General features: G+C 44.3%; 1 protein-coding gene across 1 annotated transcript in view; it reads left to right on the forward strand.

The window, feature by feature from the left end:
* The first annotated feature begins 4,056 nt into the window (after positions 1 to 4,056).
* SLC7A5 (solute carrier family 7 member 5) overlaps positions 4,057 to 18,947 on the forward strand; it is a 41,008-nt gene continuing 26,117 nt past the window's right edge. Inside the window, exons 1-2 of the mRNA XM_065662120.1 lie at positions 4,057 to 4,788; positions 18,119 to 18,244. Coding sequence (XP_065518192.1) covers positions 4,188 to 4,788; positions 18,119 to 18,244 — 727 coding nt within the window. The 5' untranslated portion in view covers positions 4,057 to 4,187. The remainder of the gene's footprint in view (positions 4,789 to 18,118; positions 18,245 to 18,947) is intronic.

An 18,947-nucleotide genomic window follows, 5' to 3' on the forward strand; every position in this document is an offset into this window, starting at 1 on the left:
AGGGTTTTGAGTGTAGATATGCCTCTCTGTTGGCCTGATTTCCAGCTGCCTTTCTGTTCAATGTCATTGTTATCAGAAGTCTTGTTCTTAATGACTTCTGATTAATCATTTGAATGTTTAATCTATGTTCCTCCACTCCAGAATTTTCACACTGAATGTTTAATCCATTTAATAGTCCAGAATTTTCACACAGTGAAACATAGGTATACCACTAGGTATACCTGACCAGCTTTTTTTGTTATGAATGGCTTGCTTTGGTATTTTTACTGCAAGTCTGACAGGAGAGTTGTCTTTTGGCTCTGAAAGCTGTAGAAACAGAGATTGCTTTGATCTCATGAAAATATACTGAGGTTTACAGCACTGGAATTCCACACAGCTTACTTTTGAGGAAGGGTCCCTTTTTCTGCTCAGCTTCATAGCTAATAGTATTTGCATTGAAATGTGCGTACCTTAATTTTGAATGTCTTAACTTGTATTTCTTGGCATATCTTTGCTTTTTTCTTTATGCACCTTGTTTTCGTGGCAGTTATTACATTGTGTATTGTAATGTATGTTACCTGACTAATCATAATTTACTAAAATAATTGCCTTTGCAGATGACATATATAACAGGGAATGCCTTTTATTCTATTAGGATACAGTTCTTTTCCTTCAGTTTTTACCTGATGTAAAGAAACATGTAGCTACTGGATTTTGAACTGTTACATTAGTGTGCAACTGTGCAATAAAAACACAAGAGAAACCTGTGCCTGCATCTTGTTGTGTAATTAAGATCTCCAAATTAAAAAGTAGAATTTCTGTCAAGAAAATAATACAATTCCCCCTGAGAATGAACCGGTTCATTAGGAGTGGAGTCTAATCAGATATCAGACACTGTGATACTTAAAAGCTCTGAAAGACTCTGCTGAACTGTATTATAATTGGAATGAAAGAACAATGACCCCTCTGTTGCTGCTGTACTGATGGGAGCATATTTAATTATTTCTTACATTCAGCCAGATGCAGCATGCCATCTAAAATGGCATTCCAAATTTTGAGGATCTTTGCTGAACTCATTCATTTGCCACTGATCATTAAACTTGACCTGTCAACTAAGCTCCTTTTTCTGTTGTCTAATCAGTCTTGATAAAACTAAGCATTTATTTGATGCGTGTAGTGATATATTTAGTGATGCGTGTAGTGAATATTTAGTGATTGTGGCTACAAGCATTTTAGCAAATAACCCCCCAAAAATCTTTGAGTAAAATAAGTTACTTTCAGTGATAAAGACTGGCTAATCAGGTGAAATGAGTGTTGTCTGTCTCACTGCTTAGCCACTCTTGAAGTCTAGTTATCCTACAGATACGTTTAGCTGAATTCATTCAAACATGTTTTCACTTATTTTGATGAGAAAAGTAGATTACATTCCTGGTTAGGAAATTCCCTCCTGAAATAATTGTAGACAGTACTTTCATATAAGGCCTCCCAAACCATGCTGTTTGGAACCCTTTGTGATAGGCAAAGCTATTTCAGTATCAAAAAAAGAGCGGCACAGATTACTAGTGAGGCCAGCTCCACTTTTATTACTATTTAAGGATTCTAGAAGCTTCCTCCTCTTCCATGCACTCAACAAAAAACCTTGTAAGTGCTCGTATTAGTATAGCTGAGACGTTTGGTAAGGAAATGGGTTATTTGGTTCCAGCAGGCTGTCTTATTTTGATCAAGGCAGCTTTCTGATAAATGGTTAAGAACATTCACATTACTTCTAACAAATGGCCAATTTACTTCTGATACTGGCAATTATTTGTCTTTCTGACAAATAATTCTTTCCTGCTTTCTTTTTGATGTGACAAACTTGAAGTGCCTGAGTATTAGCATATGGAGAATTGATTGTATAATCCAATAGTCTTCAAAGATGCTGCAGAATAACTTGGGGGCCTGAAGAGAGTTAATGTTCATGGTTAGAACAAATAATAATACTTAGCATTTGTGAAGTGCTTTGAAGATACAAAGCTCTATGTGAACACACCCTAACACCGTGGCTGTATTTCCTCAGTAGTACAAATGGAGCAGCAGTTGCAGAATTAACACTGATGGATTAATTTGCAAGACAGTCAAGTATGTGGTTGACTTTAAATATGGAAGTTCAGTGGCTGCTACTCCACTGCTACTTATCTCAGAATTTCCAGGTGGAAATGGTGGCAAAACTGAGACTGAAGCCTGCGAATTCTTAATTGTCAGTCTGTTAAGAAACACCCTTTCAGAAGAATTGGATGCAGGGAGAAAAAGGTAACTTGGTCCCATTCTTGGGAAAGTTAATGCAAAGCTCTGTAAATTAGGTCACTGTCATGTGTAAAATGCCAATCCTCAAGCAGTTAATTTGCCTTATGGTAAGAACTTAGTCTAGAGCACTAGTGAGATAAATCCATTGATGAACAATTTTGTTCACCCAACTATAAAACTGAGTTTGAGCATTCATCCCAAAATCTCTGAAGCATACATCGTATTTGCATTACAATCCTGTCTGTATCCTGGATATGGGTAGGTACCTGGGGTTGGGGTTTTTGGGGTGGGTGTTTTTTGTTTGGGTTTTTTTGTTGTTCCCCCCCCCCCCCCCCCCCCAGTTTTTATGGTCCTATGAACCTTTTCCCTAGGATAAAGTATGAAATACAGTAATAAGTAAATGTTGGTAAATCTTACACTGAGAAATAATCAGGTTAGGTTATAGCTGTACTGCCTCTGTGTTAAGGCTAATGTTAACCTTGTAAACTAAAGAAAGACTTTGGGAAAATGGTGTGAAGAGTTTTTGCTGTTTTGGGGTTGGTTTTTTTTTGGTTGGTTGGTTGGATTTGGTGGGTTTTTTTGGTTTGGTTTTTTTTTTTTTTTATTGCCATAGTCTTCGTAATCTCTTCAGAATCCCATTTATCTCCCTAAAAATTAGAAAAACGTGCTCTATGCAAAGGTAATTTTTGTCTTAAGCTTTCTTCCACAGTACGGATTCTGATATAATCAGAGAAGCAGTGAGCAGCTTCAGGCCTCTGGGCTGTTGGGGCTACCAGCCACCAGGTGTCAGGTTCTGATCAGCGCTTCGGAGGTCCTTGTCATGGTTGGCAGTGGTCTTGATGCCAATTACCAGGGCCAGGTACCTGAAAATGTTGCTAAAATGTTCAGTCTTTCCCCAGAATGTAGATCGTGCATTTCTCCAAGGTATCTTGCAGGAAACCCACAGTGCTGTCGGTACTGAAGCATGTCTGAGGCTTGCAGGGAGGAGGATGGTCCAGGGAGGATGGACACACCAGCCTTGGGCTCCAGAGCTTGGGCGCAACTTGTGTGACACGAACTAACCACTTGCTGAGAAACACCTCCTCAAAGGTACCACTTCCACCTCTCACTGGGAACAATCATTGTTGAGAATCAGGGCTTCCAGCCTTTAGCCTCTGAATCCCACAAGGACAAGAAGGAGTTGAAATTTGCTAAGGAATTGGCTCCTTAGGCACTATTGTGAAGCATCCAATTAAGTCTCCTTGGATGCTGACCCTCTGCCTTCACTTGCGGTAGTGCAATGTAAGTTGTTTTGCCTGCCTGGCAGATCGGTGAATTTATTTATTTGTATTCATGTCTGAAATGACAGGCAGATTTCTGCAGTGTCTGCAGAAATGTAGGTGATGCAGTGACAGTGCCTTGGCCTGTGACTGTGTACAGGAGGAGGGAGTACAGCAAGTGCACTGAAATCAGGTGGGGCTGACAGGGTGGTAATTGGGAAACATGGATTTTGCTGTATTTTAGGTTTACACGTGCACAGACCGTTCTCCTTCATAGGAGCACACAGCCCGGTCTGGGCAGGAGAAGGAATGCTAACAAACCTCCCCCCGATAGCGAGGAACCGCGGCGCTGCGGGATGAGGAAAGAGAGAGAAGCGCTTTGGCCCCGCCGCGCCTCTTTGGTCTCTTGGGGCGAACGAGACCCGCGGCTGCCCGCGCAAGTTGCGACATCTCCCTTTCTCCTCCCTCTCCTCCTTCTCCTCCTCCCGGAAAGGCGGCCGGTCCCCGCTCCCCGCCTAGGCGGGAGGTTCACAGCGCACGCCGCCCACCGCCACCGGAACAAAAGGGGCGGCTGCATGGTGCCGGCGGAGCGCCGCGCCGCTCCGCGACCCGGTCCGCGTCTCGCTCTGCCGCCCGTCTCTGCTCCGCGCTCCGCACCGTGCCGCCATGTCGGGCAGCGGCGGCAACAGCAGCAACAGCGCGGTGAAGAAGAGGAGCCCGGCGGGCTCGGCCTCCTCGCTGGCGCAGCAGGAGGAGAAGCAAGTGATGGAGAAGATGCTGGAGGCGGCGGACGGCGCGGCGCAGGAGAACGGCTGCGCCCGCTCGCCCTCGCCATGCGCTTCGGCTGAGGGCGAGGGGGTGACCCTGCAGCGCTCCATCACGCTGCTCAACGGCGTGGCCATCATCGTAGGCACCATCATCGGCTCCGGCATCTTCGTCACCCCCACCGGCGTGCTGCGGGAGGCCGGCTCGCCGGGGCTGTCGCTGGTGGTGTGGGCCGTCTGCGGGGCCTTCTCCATCGTGGGTGCCCTCTGCTATGCCGAGCTAGGCACTACCATCACCAAGTCCGGCGGGGACTATGCCTACATGCTGGAGGTGTACGGCTCCCTGCCCGCTTTCCTCAAGCTCTGGATAGAGCTGCTCATCATCCGGCCCTCCTCGCAGTACATCGTGGCTCTGGTCTTCGCCACCTACCTGCTCAAGCCCGTCTTCCCCACCTGCCCTGTGCCCGACGAGGCTGCCAAGTTGGTGGCCTGTCTCTGTGTCTGTAAGTACCCGCAGAACCTCTGCTGTCGTGCCTGCCCCACGTGGCTCTGTGCTCACCATTGCCTTCCCCGAGAAGTCTGCCACAACAGCCAGCTGCCTTAAGCACATCCCTTTGTAGGAGATGAACAATCTCTTCTGCACTACACTGGCTTCCTCCTTTTCTCCTGTTTTTTGTTTGTGTGTTTGTGTTTGTTTGTGGTTTTATATGTGTTTTGTTTTGGTTTTGGAGGGGAGACTTTTTAGAACAGCATGAGTAGGAACTATGTCCCCATACCAAATAAATTGAGTAAAAGATGTCCAAAATACCAGTTACAGGCTGGCAAGCCTCTCTGATTCCTGTGAATGTACTGAGCAGCGTGTGATCAATGCAACATGCATTTTGACTGTGTGCTGGCACGGGATTTCTCATGCTGTCCCTTGGGAATGTGTTGAGGCAGGGTAAAATAAATCCCCTTTCAGCACCACAGTGCTGAGGTCCTGCGGTACCCAGGATGGGCATTTATATGCAGAGGTAGGTGAGGATAACTTGGCGGTTGGGAAATTATCTGTTGTGAGCAACTGGTGCTGAACGTGGCCTATGCTGCAGTTGCCGGGCTGTTTTCAGCACCAGTTGTGAGATTAGATGATTGTCGGCTGTATGTGCACTGATACCATGCTTAAAACCTGGTTTGTTGTTGGGGTTTTTTTGCTAGCAAGTGTTTTATCTCATGAGAAATTGCCTTGTGGAGAAGTTCAGTCATGCTGTGATGCATTTAGGACCACTGATGTCTGCCGTGACGCACAGATAATCTCACCTGCTGCAGTTTTTATCGTATTTCTGGTATTTCGAGGTCTGCAGTTTTCACTGAAGCCTCATTTTCTGTTCCTTCCATTATTGCAGTGTCACCCCATCCAAATTCTTCATCCTTTAAATGCAAGACCATTTTCTGCCTTTATTCCCTCGTTTCCTATCTAGTGTGTGTTGTACTCCACTGGTAGCTCTTTGTGCCATTGTAAAGATGTATATTGGGAAAGGATGTAATTTTTTTGTGAGGGCTTTATACAACATATATTTGGTATATGAAGTTACAGTCTGGCAGTCTTTCTGTGGTTTTTTGAGGTAGTGTGGGAAGTTTGTTTGTTCATGCTGTCCAGGGGGAGATTGTGTTAGATTCCTTCATCCTCTGAGGATCATAGGCATTCAAAAGCTACAGCACATGGTCGTTATGTGAAGACAGATTGTCTGTAAATGTCTTCATACACAAACCCCCTGAGTCTTTGGTAGATGCATTATACGGCCAGCTAGTAGACAGAGTAAGATAACAAAAGGTAGGGCAGCAAATTGTACTTTCTTTGGGCAAGATGATATTCCCTAAATGAATTTTCAGGAAGATTAGTGCAAGTAGACAGGCATGTGGACTTTCCAGGCAAGTTTTAATCGAAGTTTATTAAGGAAATACAGTCATCCAACTATAGTTCTGCTGATTGGTTTCTTGCCTCAGGCAACGACTTATGAAAAATCTGGTTTTAGAGGTTTCCTGCCAGTCTGCAATATGGTTTCCTAAGTGGCATGGAGAAAAGGAGCATCCATGCACGTGGCATTCACATTTTTTGCTGAGAAGCTAATGGAATTAGAGCATTGATTAGATGGACTTTGTTACTGCTTTTGATCAAAGTTTTGCTGTGAAAGAACATACTGTAGTTGACAAAGCCTTTGAGAACACATTTGTAATATTAAGTAACTTTTCATCTGCTGCATCTTTCCCAAAAGAGGTAGGATGAGGTCTCTTTGTTCTCATTTTAGTGCTCAGAAAACAAATACAGGGGTAAAACAGACTTGCCTGTGGCGGGATGTGTTCACTGACAGGGTGGATTGCAGCATGAGATTTCTTGATGCCAGGGCTCATTCCCACTCCAATAAGTAATGTGTCTCCAACTTTCTTTTGCTTGCAATTAGTAGGTTTCCTGAAGTGGAATTTGTTCTTGAACCTTTATCTTGAAAAGCCAAAGAAAGAATTGTCAGTTTAGAAATCTGCGTCATTTCCATGTGTTTCTTCTTTAAACTTTATTCTCCCCTGCACCGCTGGCTGCTATTTTGTTTATGCTTTGGGTTAAGTTCCCATTTGTGTGCTTTGCTACAAAAGGTTGGTTCATCAGGCCTTGCCTTCAGCAAGTTAGTTTTCTGTAACTTTGGTTTCTGGACTTAGCTTTTCAACTGTCTGATGCCAAAACCGCATCATGAGCTAGGAACAATAAATGAAGTAAAGCTGGTCCAAGGACTTAGAGGGTCACACGAAACTTAAATGGGCTAACAAGCAGCTTTGTTACATGGTTGTTGCAAACACACTCTTATCCAGTGAGATACTTACTGTTTTTCTATAGCCTTAGGGTAGGGAAAATGACCTATTTGTGCATATGCTCTAGATCATCCATTAATGAGTTATCTCAAAGAGAAGAACAGTTCAGGAAGCAACAGGGGAATCTAGGGCTCTGGGCTGGAATACAGTTGACCTGCAGCCAAAACCCAGTCATCTAGAACAGTACCAGCTATATTCTCTTCAGTTTATATCTTCAGATAAAATGCAATTGGCTGTGTGGTTTCTAGTGAGAGAAATAACAGAAGTTACTTGTTTCCATTTCTAGTGTTACTGGTGTTGAACAGGTCAATAAATAATGTGTTGTTCAGTATTTGCCACCATGAAGTACAGAAATGGGATTCCTAGACATTAAGATAATCTGAATAAATCTCAGTCTTGAAAGAAAGAAGAAATAGTTGGAGTAAGGAACTTTGTTTCCCTTAAGGTGCTGAGGAAAACGGTGGGTGGTAAGTAGAATTTAACTACAAATTGGTATTTTCTGAAATCAAGATTGTAATCTACAGACAGTGGTATGCAAGACTACTCCTTCCGTAAGACAACATGAATGCTTATTATGGTTGCCAAGTAAAAGCATGGGAATTCTCTACAGGGAAGTCTTACTGCAGCAAGATTGGTCAAGTTGCTTGTCATTAGTGTGGCTTATTTTGTGTTCACCGCAGAACAGCCAATGCTCCCTAGCTGTAAGAATTCACAGGTAATTTGGCTTCATACTTTTCGGGCTCTGGGTTGCTTGGGTAACTCATAAATTTAAGCATGTTATTTTAGCTGTGAGATTGGAGGGCTGATACTTTCAAAACTGAAAAATCATAAACGCAAAAGCAGACACAAAGTGCACCTGGTATCCAAGCATTTTTGAACAGAAAAGATTAGTTTGTGAAACTGAGTATTTTTCTATATGCATGAAAACAGAACTGTAATTTGAATTCCCCGAAATATGATTTCATCTAAACCAGTTTTGTAAGTTCAGTAGGTGTTGGCGGAACAGTTACTTGGTCCTGACATAGCATATTTGATGATGTCTGCATTACCATATCAGTAGTTCTTTGCACATGGCAAAGAATTAAACTACTAAAGATTCTGTACTCAGTGTCTCAGGTGCACGTTCAAGGCTACGTGGATAAATAAGAATCCATTATACTTGTCTCCCCTTTTTTTGTCTTGAGAAATCATCACAGTGAAAAGTACACTCACACTGCACTTCCAACTTGTATCTTCTTTTTCTGCAGTTTTCTACAGTTTATTTTGACTTTGAATTAAAAAATACATACTTTATCAGGATATTTAGGTGGCAAGTGTAGTTTTGGAAGAACTTGTCGATATGCAGGACCATCTTCAGATAGCAGAAGCATCGTGTAAAACTCTTTAACCCTGTAGTTTTTTTTTCCCATTGAAGAGACAGTGTCTAGGTAGTGGCCTGAGCAGTGATGAGGAGCAACAGCCAGTTGAGAGTGCGTCCCTGGTTTCTTACAGTGCAAGTGGGTCAGATTCATAGCTGGCTGCCACTTCCGTGTTAACGTTTCTTTAATTCAAACTGATAAATCTCAAGAAAAAATCATAAAAAAATTACAGAGCACAGCCTAATACAGAGTGTATGGCCTAGAGAAGGAAGGAAAATTCCAAATTGCCCATTAAAAGGTAACGTTGCATATTCATTATAACCACCTGTTAATTTGCAGATTTCCTACATGTGAAACATCTCTGAATTGTGGTATAATAAATTTTCTGTAGATAAGGGAGATGGGGGGAGTAATGCTGCTTCCAGACCTGAGGAGGTTCTTGCTCAGTGTTTTACAAGGGCCTCAACTGTTCTTCTTACACACATTCTTACACACAGCCTGCGACACACCCCCTGTGTGCTACCTGGCAGATTATAATGTACATATTTCTTGACAATATAATCTGCACCAGAAGCTGGAGAAACCCTGCCACTTGCATATATTTTTACTTTTGATCTTCAATGTCAAATCAGTGATTTGACTGTTAGCTTCTGAAGCCTTTTCTCAGTTGTTAATTATATATGCTAATCTGGCACTAATAACCCACTATTGCTGCAGCAATATCTGCTACTTCCAAAGCAGCAGTATTTTAATCTTCTTTAATATGTCTTTAGACTTCCTTTGCTGCTTCTGACATACTTTGGGCACTCCTGCTGCAAGCATGGAGTTGCAGTAAAACAAGCACATATTTCTCAGTTGTCTCCTTTGTTATGAACAGACTAATAGTGGAAGAATTAGTAGCAGTCAGTGCAGAGTTGAGTCATATTTAATAGCTGTCCGTGTCATAGAGATGCGTAAGTGCCTGACACCCCCCTGAGGAAATTGTGAGTTCAAGGAGGAGAATGGTGTTGAATCCAGAGATTGGCAAAAGTGTATAAGCCGATGCCTGGAATGCTTGTCAGATCATAGCTGTAGTCCATAAGTGAATATTTGGTGCCAGCGTTTCAACTATAAATTGCCTATGTTGAAAGTAAGAACATCTTTATTTGGTATTAAGGTTTTGCTTTAAATATGACAAGTTTGGCTGTTTGACCAACTGTTTCAAGTGAAGCTATAGGTAGATTTTAAACTCATCAGGCATCAGATGGTAAGCAAGGCCAACACAAAATATATCTTATTCTTGTCTGTTTAAGGTGGGTTTGTTCTGCAGCATTGCTACTTGGAATTAATCTGCCAGGGCAAGCAAGGTGTGAAGCTTTGATGATGCTTGGGTTTTTTGTTTTTTTTCCTCCAGAAAGGTGGATTAAGGGATTAAGCTGAATCAGAGTGGAAAGAAGGGGTCTTTGTAGAATCCCTGCTGTATGGCTAATGTTGAAAGACTGAAATTGTTGTTTTAAATCCACATGTAATTAGAGTAGCATTAATGAAAACAGCTCTGACACTAGCAGGACTCCTCTGAAATGAATAAAGATTTGGAGGACGTTTGAACCGCAGCAAGCAAGTACTGCATTTCTTGGCACCCTTCACTTGGCTCTCACAGCAAATGTCTCATTAAATTTTATTGTATTTGAATGACTTAAATTACCACTGAGATCTTTCAGAGTCTTTCTCTTCTGACGTGAGCAAATTGGGAAGGCTTTTTCAAAGAAACTCTCCATGGTCAGTTTAATTCAACCCAGCATCACTAGGTATTTCAAGTATTTGAATAGTCGCATAGTCCCAGTGTCGGATGTGGCCAAGAGATCAAATGTAATGGACGAGAAAGCGGCTTCGTGCCAACCAGCAAACACAGCTGAATTCTGACCCTCTGCATGGCAGAGGTGGCGTGATTCAGGCTAAAACTGTCTGGAATTTCATATAAGGGGACATGGTGGGAAAGATGTTTAGCTTGTGATAGTCATGGGGTCCTTTAAATTTGCTGGGAACTGAAGAAAGGTATCCCTTTCTTCTGTTGCAGTCTATATTTACTCTGTCTTCTTATGGCAGAATGACTTGTCTTGCAGAATTGCTGCGTCATGTAATCTAGAAACTTTGACAGTGAAAACGCCAGCTTCTTTCTAAGGCGACAGAATAGTAACTCCTACCCACTGCCTGGGAGTTAGCTCATCTAATATTGATAATTCTTCATAGTAGTAAAATAAATTCTTTTTAGTAATAAGTTCACGTATCACACAGTTTGACTAGTGTAAACTGTGTCACTGTTATTACAGAACCTAGGTACCAAAGTGATGGGTGCATTTATGTAGGCTTGAGATGCAGGCTCTGCAATATCTGCAGGCAATGGAGTTCTTTAATGAGCTCTTCCTCTGGGCAATCCTTGTTTTGCCTTTTGGCCTCAACTTGTGCTGCAGTGGTTGGCACAGCTCTGGAGAGAGAGGTGGCAAGTAAGCGCTTGTTAACTTATTCTTGCAGAATTCTGTAAACTCAAGGGTGTGGATGCTTCTGGAATCAGTGCTACATGGGGAAATACCACCATCGTTCCACTTTGCACTGACTCCTCTGGCTCCCAGCTCTGAGCTGGTTTCAGCACCGGGGGCTTCCTGGAACGGCAAGCCAACAGAGGGATGGAGCTGTGACCCACTCAGGGTGTCTGTGGCCATGTGTTGGAGGCATCCTGAGCCCATGGTCTCAGTTAGGGTGTGGGTCTTAAGCTTTTCTTAAGCTCTAGTGGTAGGGCAGCCTTTGCCTTCTCCTTTTACCTGTTGTTTGTTGATGCTCTCATTCACCAATTCCTCAGCACTGTTGTCTGCAAAAGAAGAATAAAAAGGAAACTGTAATCTGTTGTCAGGTATATTTGTTATTATAAGTTGATTTATAATATAGATGCATTTGCTCTGGGGCCAAGTGCTCCTTCCCAACAGCTCCATCTGCCACTGAGTGTTTCCCTTCTACAGACTGATTGCCTTGTCTGTTAAGTTTCTCCAGGGAACTGTCCTTGAAAAAATAGCTGCAGAGTGTTTCCCTCTGTTTTTATTCTGTATGACCTTTCAGGGCATGAGTCTTCACTCAATTCCTGTCAAGCTGAAATTTCCCCAGCCATTTTCTCTCTGTGTCCCTCTCTGTATGTCTCACGCTAGACTGTGCAATTTGAAACAGACATCTGAGACTATTGGAAGACACTGTAGCATCACAGCCACCTGAATGTAAAGTGAGGTTTTTTTGCCTTATAGTTAAGGCATTGATTTTACCATTGGTTTAAATCACTGTAGTCAGTATACCGTAATTCCTTGTTTGTGCTACGTGGAGTAACTGTTTTCAGTGTAACCTCTTTATATTAGTCTAACCTCTTTTGAGCTTAGGCAGCAGTTCCCTGTAAAGCATATGGACCACTTTGTGCTTGTGCCATGTGCTGCTGTCATCCGTGCGGTTTGTTTCTTTGTGCCCATGGGTTCAGCTTGTCTCCCTGAGAAGCCTGCTTGCGCCATCAAGAGAAAACTCCTCATCTATCATCCATACTTTATAAAGAGTGAAAGGAGCAGCCTTTGCTGTAGGATTGGGAAATTGAAAGGAACTGAGAGCTGTTCTGTGAGTAATAGTGAAAAGGAGAGCAACATCATCCAGTGGCAGATGGTAAATGGAAGCATCATCTTACAATTGAGAGGGCTAAGTGCTTTGGAAATGCATGAGTTAGAAATAGGAATCATTTCGTGATCTGTCCTCTGTCTGTGTTTGGGCAGTGTCACAGTCTCTGTTTTCTTGTTGGGAAGCTGAGGTGGAGGATTTCCTTTTATTCTTCCTGTTTTTTTCCACAAGTTCCCTATGCTACAATGCATTTTCATTCTGGTCTGTAATACAACAAATAGGAATCCATGGCTAACTTGCACCAATTTTAGCCTACTTCTTTAACGTAAGCTACTTGCATACATTTATCCTTGTTGTAGAGGTGTATACTGAACCATAGAGGAAGCACTACTGCTCAAGACCAGGGAAACCTACAGGAGATAGACTAAAGGACAAAAAGGGACATTGTGCAAGGCTCTCAAAGTATGTAACCTCACACTCAGCATGAATGCAGCTGTGCCAGTAGTTCAAGAATTCCTACCCTCATTTCAGAAATGTTTCACCTGAAAAACTGCTAAAGACCTTGGATTGAGCAAACTCCCATCACTCCATCAGCAAGTTACATGTGGTGTTGTTGGGCTTGGATTCCTGTCTTCCTCTCTGAATGAGGATGACTCTGCAGAGCTGTGGATTCCCTGCTAGTTTGTGTGCTTTTTTCTTTCCCAAACAAAGGCTCCCTGAGCACTGTCTTTACTCCATCTCTGATCCATGGCCACATTCCATTACTCCAGGAAAGGTGCAGCCCTGCCTTTTTCTATAGGATCATTGCCAGGACTCTTGCATCATAAATGCCAAACCCCAGTTTACCTGTATTAAGGCTCCATTCGAATACTGTTTGCTTTTGTCAGAACCACATGCCCGCAGGGCAACTTTACTATGTCCTGCCTTTCCTTTGTGTTTGTGATGGACTTGTTCTGTGTAGGGACTGTTATGATCCCTTTCTGTGCTTTGTAGGGATTTGCTCCTCTTGTCATTTAAAAATCATGTTTGGGAGGGATCTTGGAACTTGAGTTCAAAGGAATGTGCCCATAAAATGTGAATCGTGGCAGGGCAGGGTTCTGGGTCCTGTGTTGTATTAGTCGGTTTATCCTTGGTTCCTATCAGTAATGGGGAAATTATCAGGCTGTGCAGGTGAATGCCAGGGGAACAGGTTAAGTGACATGCCTGAAGCCAGTTGGAACTACTAGGACAGAGTAAATAATTGAAGCTGGACCTGCTGTTGTCTTTAGAAAGCCAAAAATTCTCTTTGAAAGCCTGTGACTTCCCCTGTGGCTTGAGTATTTTGAAATGATGCTCACCCTCAGTTGGCTAGAGCAGTCACCAGAGGAGATGAAAGGGTTAATAGCACCCTCTGAGCATGTTCTTTCTTCAGCAGTCAAAACCCAGCATCTTCCCTGCTTCTGGCAGAAGTAAATAAACAAAAGTACCCCTTTGTACATCTGCATTGCTGCTTTGTAGCTCCTGTTACCCCAATTATACAAAGCCTTTGGAGAGGGGCTGCTGGATCAGACAGGCTGTGTCACATCAGGTCATGCTGAAATCCTTATTCCTAGAATGATTCCTGAGAATGGCCCCAACGGGTCATGCTAGAGGTCTGATTTGCTGCATAGCTGGCTTCTGACTATGGCTACTGGCTGTAGCTTTACAAAAGGTGCTGCAGAAATTAGGGCAGTGCTGTCTGATATTTCCCTGCATTGTATCATGGCCCTGATTCATAGCGAAGCTCTGGATGTCCAGCTTTCCCCTGTTGTTCATGTGGAGCAGTTCATCTGAGGTAAAGGGAGCCGTGCCAGGAGGACTCCCACAGCCCCTGCTTCATGGGATAGCATCTCGGATCAAAGGAATAAAACTCTACTTTACGAAACCCAAGCCCTCTGGTCTCCTGGGAAGCAGCCACTGGAATTTGTCTTGGAATTTTATTGAAAAAGTACTCAGTCTGTTTTTTCATATTGCTGTCTGTAGGAAAAAGCAGTTAAGTGTAGTAACTCCACCACGCTCCTTTAGGAAAGACAAATATTATTACATGGTAGGAAAAGCAAAGCTGAGATTGTCACTTGGAGGGATCTGAATTATGACTGACATGAAAGAAGCTCTCAGCCCTGTTCAGTCTCTGTCCCTAAGTTGTTTTATGTATTTACAGAGCCCATTTATGTGGCACCAATATATTTTTAAGGGTTGAATACAGACGCTGCCATTGCTTTTCAGTCTGGGACTCTGTAGAAAGCTTTTGCCTTTTATGTGCAGCACTGCCTTCCTATGGCCCGTCCAGCAGACTCTGTACAGAACCAGAACATGAAAACCAGCCCCGAGAATGTCAGTATTTAATGTGGAGGCTGAAGCAGCTATTGTCAAAGAAACAGAATGCCTAAATGGGGAAGGGAATGTCACTGTCACACCTCTAAGGGCTGTCTTCACTAATGGGAGAAGTGTGCTTTTAGATACGTTAGCTCATCCTTTAAATATCCCTCTGTAAACAAGGAGAGTTTTATTTTTAGCATAATCACTGGTTGAAGTGAATCCTGGATCCTCGGTTCCCTCCCCATCCTCCCCATTAGGATTCACTATAGTGCTTTTAGTAGATGAATTGTGATCTGTGCTTTAGTGGTATTTCACTGTGTTTTCTTCTCTCCCCTTCACCTCCTCCCCTGTGGCACAGACATGCTGTAAGTTGACCTTGCTAATTTCTATTTTCTCCTCCCCTGTGTGTCTGGACAGTGTTCCTTTTAGCATACTGGCTGGAGGCAGATATATCACAATCTTGCTGCAAGGTGTCGGAGCTGTGACCCTGCAAACCGCAGATAGTGCTGGCCTCCTGCTTGATGCTGAAGAGCTTCCAAGCCTGGTCATGTTACATCTTTCTAAGGAGATGCACCGTATCTCCCGCAAGCAGCACAGCGTGGGGGGACCCAGGGACATGGGTTTACGTCTGCGGGTGGTGGTGTGGCAGGTTTGTTGGAGCGATTCTTCACTGCTTGCTTTTGGCTGGGTGCTGAAGCCCATGATGACCTGTGCAGGAGCACATGTGGTACAGGGGTATGCTTCCCATTAAAAACAGCTCTTGGTCATTTCAGTTTCACCCGCTTCAAATACCCAGACACCCCAAAAGTGGCTTGAAAGGCATGATATGTAAAAAAAAAAGGTGAATCTGAAGTTTCTTATTTACTTCTGGCTTTCATTCTTGTGGGATGTATTGGATCACATGCTTTTCTTTGCAAAGACTTCTCTTTCATTTCTCAAAACTTTAAATGCTCTTGTATTGAGATGACACCAGATCCCAGGGGTAAAGCTGGGGGGGGGGGTGTGGGGTGTGTGCATCTAGCCAATTATACTGAAAGCAGGCATTGTATTATTCTGAGATGTGCAGTCTGCTGCACCGGGACTGGCTTTGCTCTTCCCTGCCTAAAGATCCCCCACAGGCAGCCTTTAGCTGATCATTAGATGGACATTTAAATCCTCTCAGCCCGGTGCATGTTGCTGTTGTGCTGTGGCTGTAGCAGGCTTTCACATCCCTCTGAACGAATGATGCAACTCGTATCTCTTCTTGCCTGTATCTCTACTTCCTGGTGACTCCTGCTTTGCGTCACCGGCAAGTCCTGCAACCCAGCAAAAACGGGAAGTCTGATCATTGTGATCGGACCCAGATACTGTGGTCCCTGAAGACCGAGCTCTCTGAAGCCTGTCTTAGGGGTGCGTCTGAGCCTGCCTGTACTCATATGTCTCAGGAATGCTATTCCCAGCTCTGGTGTGGGATGTGTGCTGTGTTTCCCAGAACTCTTACCAATGCAGTCGCTTCCTTAGGCAGGGCAGGATGCAGGGTGGCAGTGAGCCAGTAAGACACTCTTAAAAGCCCAATACTCCTTCCTCCTCCCATGGTTTTATTTCCCATTCTGCAGTTTATTGTGCCTTTGCTGGGAGGCAGGGTGTGAGGCTATGGGAATGCAGCATTGCTCCAGGCTGATGGGATGTGAGCAGCTCTGGCACATGGTCCTGATGCAAGCTGGAAAGCAAAGGCACTGCTGATCCCATGCAACCATCTCATGTCGGAGGTGGCGTGGTGAATGCATGGTATGCTGGTGCCTGCATCCTTCATGTGCATGTGTGTGATAACTCAGCTGGATTCGGGTCTGTAGTTGGAGGTAACCTTGATTCCGAGTAGGGATGTGTTGTGGTTTTCCCTGTGATGCCCAGCGTGTGTTGAGCATTTTAAAGCACTGGGTGTCTTGCTGGGCAGTAATCAGGCCATATGACTGCAGGTATTTCTGCCTCCCACCTTTATCCATCACCTTCCCTCTCTGTTCTGAGCACCCCGTGCACCTCAGCTCCACAGGAGCAGGGAAGAGTGTCCACCAGCAATCCCCTGGAGGAAGAGAGTGGTAACGTGACAAAGGTGCTGCTGAACCCAGTCATATGTCTGGGAGTTCTGTTAAGGCTGAGATATCTACATCACATTCTCTGGGCTTTAAGCCGTGAGTGCAGATATAGCCCGTAGCCTCAGGAGAGGGTGATCTGCATCCAAACTGAGTATTTTGGGGAGCAGCCGTTTGGCTCTGGTCGAGGCAGCAGGGTCCTGTGAAAATACGCTGCAGGATGTGGGAAGCAGCCATTGCACAAGGGCAGAGGCCTTGGAGATGATCCCACAGGGAAAAGCCTCCAGCTCCAGAAGAAGGGTTGAGATCAGCTTCTCTCTGAGCAGCTCCAGGGGCCGTGCACACTGGCGTGAAGGCGGCGAGGGGTGCAAGGGAAGCAGGAGGGGAAGGCATCCAGCATGTGGGGCACTGTCATTCTCAATGTGACATTTGCTCGTCTCTATAACAAGCAACAGTCTCTGGGAAGCAGGGAGAGAGCAGGGCATGAAAATAGTAAGTGATTTGGAAGAGCATTAAGGGTTTTAGCCACTATTTTCTCTGAAGCAGGTGAAACTTGGCCAGTCAGCAGCTTCATGGCTTTAGACAAGCCCTAGTTCATGCTGTCCTGGTAGGACTGTCACACTGAATAGTGGCAGGAGTGAGTGGGTGATAAAGAGGAGGGTGATGGGGGAACAAGGCCAAAAAAAGGTAGGAAATTAGGCTTCATTGGGTGCATTAACCAGAGTAATGTGTGGGTAGCAGGAGCTGCTTGGCTATGCGTGGGAAGGCAGCATGATCGCGTAGAAGAGCAGTTGAAGCAGTTGTGAACCGTAGCACTGTTCTGCTCAGTGCAGCCCTCTCTTCCATCCCTGTGGTGTGCAGCCCTGGTGAGCATCCCTGGAATCCTGCACAACCATCCTGGGCCCCACTGGTCCAGCAAGTCAACCAAAGGATGAGGGTTGCCTTAGATCCGGCTTCTCTTTCAGTCTGTGCCACTGACCCATGTCCTGCAGCTTGCAGAATGGGTCAGGACAGGGACATCTCCTCCTTTATGTTTACACCTTCAATAGCCTTTTAGGTGCTGTTGTTACACAAATAACTATATACCAGTTCTGGAAGCTTGTCCTGACACTTCTATGGTGTTTCCACACAATAGCAGCATTAAATTGGATTGACTTAACAGGGATTGCAGCCAATGATAATGGTTGCAACAAGCACTTGTATTTACATGCCCTCAGAAGTGTACTTCCCAGTGCAGCAGGGCAGTTCCTTGTCCCAAGGATACTATTCAAACCAGCTGCTGTCAAAACAGGAGACAGAATAGGGAAGTGTGTGGCTGCAGAACCTTGCCTTTAAATGTTTCTATTTTAGGAAGAGACTTTTTGTGTTTGCTTAAGCTTTAGCAAAATGTAAATACCCAGGAAGTGTTGGACTCATCAACTTCGGGCACTTCAAAGATTCAGCTGGACATGGTGCTGGATGTAGTCTAGGCTAGATGTAGTTTTGTATAGTAAAGGTTTGATCCTTGAAGTCCTTTCCAACCTGGTTTTCTGTGATTCTATGATAATTTGTTTTGTGTTTTAAGTGTTTCACTGAAAACTGACATGTCTTTTCTTGCCTGCTTCCCTCAGTGCTCCTCACAGCAGTGAACTGTTACAGCGTGAAAGCTGCCACTCGTGTTCAGGATGCCTTTGCTGCGGCAAAGCTGCTGGCGCTGGCTCTCATCATCATTCTTGGCTTCGTGCAGCTTGCAAAGGGTAAGTATGTGGTTCCCTTTTGAAGGCGGTATGCAGTTTAAGCAGAATCTGGGAGTTAGGGATAAAGCCCCGGAGTCCTAACCGAAGCATTTCAGAGCTAGCAGAAGTGCTTTACAAATGTCCTCTTTCATGCTTGGGTGATATTTCCAGCTCATGCTTTGCAAAGGGCTGAGTGCTTTCATGCACTTTATTTGTGAAATTTCATATTTACCTTGCGGAAGTTATGCTTGATTTCACACTACAGGCACCCAGCAGATACGACCCAAGGTCCTTCCCACTTACTGCAGTCACTGTGTGGCCTCTCCCTTTGAGATGTCAGAGCTGCCAAGTCTACAGGGAATGAAAATGGTGGTGTTACTTGCTCTTGGAAATCTTATCTGTAACCAGTGTCTGGTCAGGGCCATTTCTGAGTAGAAAATTATCTGCATGTGCAAACCAACCCCCAGTAATTTTAATTCTTTTCACAAAATGTCCCTGCATGTTTCCCTTGTTCATGTATGGAATAACTGAGGTTGAGTCCATAGGGTCACACAGGGATGCCTGGGTCAGGCAAGGCTGCAGAAACTGCGTGATGAACAGTGATATTAGGGCCCTCAGCTGCCACCAGCACACGTCTGTCAATTAGCATCTAAAAGAGAAGATAAAAGTAGGGAGATACAGCAAATTTTCTGGTGCTTGTTTTCTTCATGCATACTTAAAATTC

Source organism: Lathamus discolor, chromosome Z (assembly GCF_037157495.1).
Source record: "Lathamus discolor isolate bLatDis1 chromosome Z, bLatDis1.hap1, whole genome shotgun sequence".
Lineage (NCBI taxonomy): Eukaryota > Metazoa > Chordata > Aves > Psittaciformes > Psittacidae > Lathamus > Lathamus discolor.